At 37.1% G+C, this 6,059-nt stretch overlaps 1 protein-coding gene across 2 annotated transcripts in view; it reads left to right on the top strand.

The window, feature by feature from the left end:
* Positions 1 to 1,601: 1,601 nt before the first annotated feature.
* MGST1 (microsomal glutathione S-transferase 1) overlaps positions 1,602 to 6,059 on the top strand; it is a 7,364-nt gene continuing 2,906 nt past the window's right edge. Inside the window, exons 1-2 of one of the 2 annotated variants that reach the window (XM_010187904.1) lie at positions 1,602 to 1,748; positions 3,838 to 3,932. In XM_010187904.1, the coding sequence (XP_010186206.1) occupies positions 1,623 to 1,748; positions 3,838 to 3,932 (221 nt within the window). In that variant the 5' untranslated portion in view covers positions 1,602 to 1,622. The remainder of the gene's footprint in view (positions 1,749 to 3,837; positions 3,933 to 6,059) is intronic. The other variant, XM_010187905.1, reaches the window with a different exon arrangement.

Below are 6,059 nucleotides of genomic sequence, written 5' to 3' on the forward strand. Positions count from 1 at the left end.
TATGAGAGTTTGAAAAGCCCAACCCTACAAGTAGGGAAAATTGATAAAAGTGGTGTAGTTCCAATGTGAAGCACACAGCCACACCAGTGAACACGTTCTCATGACTTTGCATGGTTCTTGGATGTATTTTCAGCATGGCTTTAAAATCCAGTAAGGAAAAACACTCTGAAGCCACAGATTTACTTTCTTTTTGTTGTCTGAAGCTATGCATGTACTATAGAAACCGCTGAGAAAAATCTTTGCCAAATTGCTGATTCTCTTGAGAACTGCTGAGCTATGATGTGAGGGGAAGGAAAGTTACACTGACTTTCTCATAATCCCAAGACCTGGTGCTGCCTGGTGTCCCAAGCACTGTTTTGGAAGGGATGAAAGAGGAAGCAAAATCCCATCACCACAGCCAGACAGGTCCATGCAAGGCTAGATTTGTTTCACTTAGCAAACAGGTGCTTACTGCCATCCTGCCCACCTCCCCGCCAAGGGTGTGCCTTCAGAGCAAGAGTTTTCTGCTCTTGACTCCTCACTTGTTTGGCTGTAGCTGGCAGCGACTCCCTGCTGAAAACAAGATGAGAGATTGTTAGAGCTGTAATCAAGTTATTCACTTTTTAATTACTGTTGTTAAAATGGTGTCACAGAAAATAATGAAATTAACTCTAACAAAAAGTAAATTTATTTTGGTCTTGAGTGAAGCTAAGACATGCTAGTATTATGGATTCCCCCTCACTAAGTGCATGATGGAAGTACTTGGTGAGGCAAAAGCCTTGCTCTGTGCAGTGCACAAATTGAATGTGCAAGGGGATGTGCTTTTTGTTTTACATGCATTCAGTCCTCATCACATTCTTAACTTTATGGGGCTGATGAAAGGTACCACCTCCATAGCGTTGTGGGTTCGGTATGGTCTCATTGGAAAGGGAGTTCATTAGCTTAAACCTCCCATGATAGAAGCATAAATAGTTCTCTGCTTTTTGTCATTACAGCTTAATCTTTGACCGTGAATCATGCTAAAAGCAATTTTTAAGAACATGGTCTCAAAGGGGAAAAATGCATATTTAACTCAAGTTGATCACAAGTTATTGCTGAGTGGGAAGATACTGGTTAATCTAAAAGCTGAAGTGCAGTTATAGTGGTATCATTTTACCAAAATAAAAAAAAGGGTGGCAATACTAATTTTTCTCTTAACTAGTATAGTATGCATGTCATCACACTTTTTCTATCCTGGTGACTGCTTAGGGTAGTTCACTAGTTCAAATGTATTGCTTTAAAACTGGTCTAACTCTTTGTGTTATTCCAAAAGTGTTCTGATTTCTGTCACAATTTTGTTTCTGCAACTATATTAAATATTTTGCTGGCTTATACTTTGACAGTTTAATAAGTTCTAATGGAAGCAAAATATTAAGTGATAATGTAATTTCTCATTTTAAAGTGTTACATCATGCCATTGTGAAAATAAACTGAGGAAAAAGAAATGTGTTTGAAAATAAATTTTTCACAGTGGGAAAATTGTGCTGTCATTGCAGTGATGCTAAAAAGAAAAGGCTATCCTGACAATCTTGTTGTCAGAACTTTGAATTGCTATCATGTTAGCCTAACTTTAATGTTTTTTAAAGGTTGTCAGAAGTGGAGAAATGGCTAAATTGACCCAGTTAATTGACAATGAAGTCTTTCAGGCTTATGCAACTTATGCAACTATTGTTCTTCTGAAAATGATGCTAATGAGTCTTATAACAGCATACTTCAGAATTACAAGAAAGGTAAGAAATTTGGACTACTCTCTGGTAGAATAGATTGAAATTTGTATTGAAATGCAGAGATATCACAGATGTTTGTTTTCTGCTTTCAAATACTGGTGCTGTTCTTTTTTTTCTGCCTCCCTTCTCTAATGATATTCTGAGTTTGGCGTGCTGGTGCTTTGTTGGTCTCAAATGGACGATGTCTTTAACCTAATTATGAGGTAATTATGAGACTATATTACAGTTGCACTTGAGTTGCTCTACTCTCTTCTGAATAATTTCTATTATTTTTAAATAAGTTTTTCATGACTGTAATTTCCACTGTTTTCTGCAAAAAGCTGGTGTGCAGGGTACCCAATTTATAAAGCAAATAAAGTGTGATATGGAGCCATGTTGCATGAATAACCAACTAGTAGGGTCAGTTGGGGATATGAGGTGGATTTTTATGCATTTGTAACCCTTTCATCCAGTAATCCTAAAGCTCTTTACATTCACTAATTGTTTTAGCTGTCTCGTTGCAGGTGTATCATTATTTAAACAAAATTTATTTTTTCTCTAGAATGAGAGGCAGGCTGGAAATTTACATGCATTGATGTGTAGGCTAGATAAGTATATGAAAGATCCACTGAGGTTTACTGAATAATACAGAACCTGCACCTAGCTTAGGAGAGGGTCTCATGGGCAGCATTGTGTTGTGCTTGCCCTGTTCTTGGTCTTCTTTAGGTATCTGCCTGTGGCCACGGTTGGAAACACTTGGTCCTGAGCTGACGGAGCCTTGGCTGTTCTTGTGAGACCAGCTTCTGCAGGATGATGTGCGCTTCAAGGGTTTTCTTGCAGTCCTTTTGTTGAAATGCTGCTTTTTGTTCCTGCTGGGTGCAGCTGAACTGTTCTGTTGTTCATGAAGTCCTAATAGCACAGCATTTGAGCTACTGGTGGTTTCTGGTAGCTCTCTACGTCTTTGGCACAGCTGCAGATTGAGTGTAGTAGAGCACACAGCCTGTCTTGTATATTCAAAATAGGACTCAGATGTCTGTCTGTGTTGTAACCTTACTTCCTTTTGCTCTCATGGAAGTGCGTCAGCTGTATCAGTCCTATATGTAGATCCAATAGAGTCCTATATTAATGCTCATACCATATTATAATCTGTATCTATGCAGGTGACAGTAGGGCCTTCGTTAATTTAGAGTTTGGTTTTATGTGGACAGTAATATTGCAAACAGACGAATTAGTAAAGTCATTCTTATTTCCTATTTAATATAAATAAGTCTTTAAAATGTTAAATAAAAATGGAGGAAAGCAGTTAGTGGAGTAAGAGAAGGTAAAATGCTGCTGATGCTGTTAACATGTCTCCAGAATTTTTTGGCCAAGGATATTTCACAGAAAGGGATCAAGGCTGCCTCAGAAAACAATCATGTATCTCTCCTAAAATAAAAACCTATCCTTGACTTAAGACTGCATAGCCTGAACAGTCTTCAGAATGCGTGTTACCATGTGTGTCAGCACAGAGAGATCTACTGCAGTCTGCACTAACTGAATTAAGTGGTGTTTTCAAGTAGTGGCTTACAGTATTTGGAGGTAATAATGGGTCATATGAGTGCAAAAATTTGTACCTAAGAGGAAGGGGTGAAACTTACGTGGTCATAAATGAGGATGGGATGAGTCTCTTGGCTGCTATTGCTGTGTAGACTTCTGAAGAAGGAGGGGCTCCAAAAGGACTTTCAAATAATTTGTCAAGAACAGTGAAAAAGAGACTTTGGCAGTACAGACAGTAGTTCTTCCTTCCAGATTTGCATGTTCCTTCAGCCCACTGGTATTACTTCAGGCTGAGTATCAGTCATCTGCTATGCTTGTCCATCTTACAGGAAGACTTTATCTACATGCATAAATTACATTACATTAATTTGCCAGCATGCAAGCTATGTACAGGCTGGGCTCAAGAAAACAGTGCAGTGAGCAATATATTATTCCCTTTACATTTAACTTCAGGTAAGCTATGTGGAGTTATAGAGACATTAGTAAAAAGAGTGACCTTTACAGCAAGCTGCCTTGACTAGGGGAAAAAAAATAATTCTGGCTTCTAATGTCTCTTGTGTGTTTATGTTTGAAATAGGCATTTGCTAATCCAGAAGATACAGCATCATTTGGTAAAGGCGAGAGTGCTAAAAAATATCTGCGGTCTGATCCAGATGTCGAACGTGTACGCAGGTAATGCATAGGAGTCTTTAAAAAATCAAGGAATTAATTTCACCCCATTCTCTTTGGCAAGATTGTGTGTGTTTTGTTTTATGTAATAATCCAATACATTAACTTGTCTAAAGGAACAAACATTCAAATGTTAATGACCGTTAATTAAATGACCACATTCAAATGGTCAGCGTGCATACTAATAATAATAAGTCATTGTCTGGTTATAATAGCTAACTCTTGGACTGTATCCTGTATGCATGGGGGAAGTGGTGAGAGAATTGTTACATGTGACCATAAGTTGATATATTATGAAGCAGTGTTCTTTAAGTATAAATCTGCTTTCTATATAATTTGAACACTGGTTGCACTAGTTGCATCTTTTCCTAAAGTATAAAGGAAATAACAGGGGGAAGAAGAGTATAACTGTGTTAAAGCCATGGAACTCCAGAGTTGTAAGGACGGTGTTTATCTGGCAATTTGTACTGAGTGGGAGTCAGAGCCTGTGCTCTTTTTGCTGAATTGAATCGAGAATGCTCACTGATGTGTCAGTTGTACAAGAAAGTTGACCAGCCTTATGGAAGAATGCTATTAATGATATGGCAGCGTGCAACCTGCGGTGTATGCATTTTGTTTTGCAAGAGTCATGGCAGAACGTAAGCTATATTTCAGTGAACTAAATGTTGCAGCTTATGTAACTATTTAGTTGATGGCAAAATTTTCAATTACCAAAATCATAACTTTAGAGATGCTGTTTGATACGCCTGTGCTAACAAGGTAAGCTTTAATGGAATGCTTTCTGTATCATTGTTCCTTAATGAAGCTAACAGTTTATTTACTATATATATATTTATACCAAACTTGAATGTGAATGAGCTGCTTTCATTTATATTACCATTAGTGAAGATCTTGAAAACAAGTGTCAGCTCTGGTTTCAGAACAGTGCATTCTTGCAAATGTAAATGACTGATTCCATGAAGGCTACTATATTTCTGTATCTCTTCTGGATTAAAATCTCAGAAAGAAGAGTCTAATCTCAGTGGGCTGTAAAGATGCTCTGAACTTTCCTTTTCTACCCCTCAGTGGTTCAGGGAGTTGTTAGTTGTTTGATTTGCTGATTGCTGTATAAAAATGGGCCCTTTTTGGTGAGAAGTAATTCCTTTCTATTTGTAAATTCTAAGAGGACAACTAAGTAATTACTAACTTTATGACCAGATGCCCTTTTAACTCAAAATTTTAAGTTAGAGAAATGACAACAACCTCACAGTCATTTACACAGATTAGATTTTTAAAACGCTGTATTATCAAATCCCATGGTGGTATTTTGCAGAATTGTTCAGACTTATCCAAACCTAGTAAGTCAGCTTGGGTCTCGTCACTCCATTGATGTTGCAGCATCCAGTTTTTCCTCCCAACAGTGGTTCTTAATGGAAGTTTATATAATTTCTTTTGTAAGCTTTATGGCAACAGATAAGACCACATAGATTTAGCATGGCTTCTCTTCTGTTTAAGTAACTGGAATTTGTTCTGTTTATAGATATAGAAAAGACATTACTTTCTTCAGTGTACTTTATTTGGGGGAAAAAAAAAGCTGGGGGATGTATTTTCTTGTAACGAAGAGTTCAGAAAGCAGCTGCAAAACAGCACAATGTTCTGATTCTAGTTGCCTGTGAAATTTGACATAATTAGTAAAGCTTAGATGTCGTTTCAATCAGTAAATTTGGCTGGAAGTATAATTTATCTAAGGACGTAAGTGGAGCAGGGAAGGTTTAGGAAGAGGTGTGAAAGAATACTTCAAGATCTGGAGTTCAGTCTCAACACATTTTTAGTAAATTATATTATAGTTTCAAAATTTCAAACATTTTTCAGCTATTTTAGTGCTTAGTAGTGAAGAAAATTAACCAAAAATGCAACTGCCACACCTGTTAGATGTTAAAAAAATAAAATTTTTCAAGATGATTTAACTTCATGAATATTTGATAGAATTTTTCATATATAAGATATTTAGTATTTTTTTTATGGAGACTACAAAATGAGTTTATGGGATTGGAATAGACCATCTGGGCCATGAAGTCTAGTAGCTGCAGTCACAGTCACCTAGATAATTGATGTTCAATTGAGGGAGGCTACAAGAAAATTCCCTCTGTC

This window comes from Mesitornis unicolor, unplaced genomic scaffold (genome assembly GCF_000695765.1).
Source record: "Mesitornis unicolor isolate BGI_N332 unplaced genomic scaffold, ASM69576v1 scaffold25997, whole genome shotgun sequence".
Classification (NCBI taxonomy): domain Eukaryota; kingdom Metazoa; phylum Chordata; class Aves; order Mesitornithiformes; family Mesitornithidae; genus Mesitornis; species Mesitornis unicolor.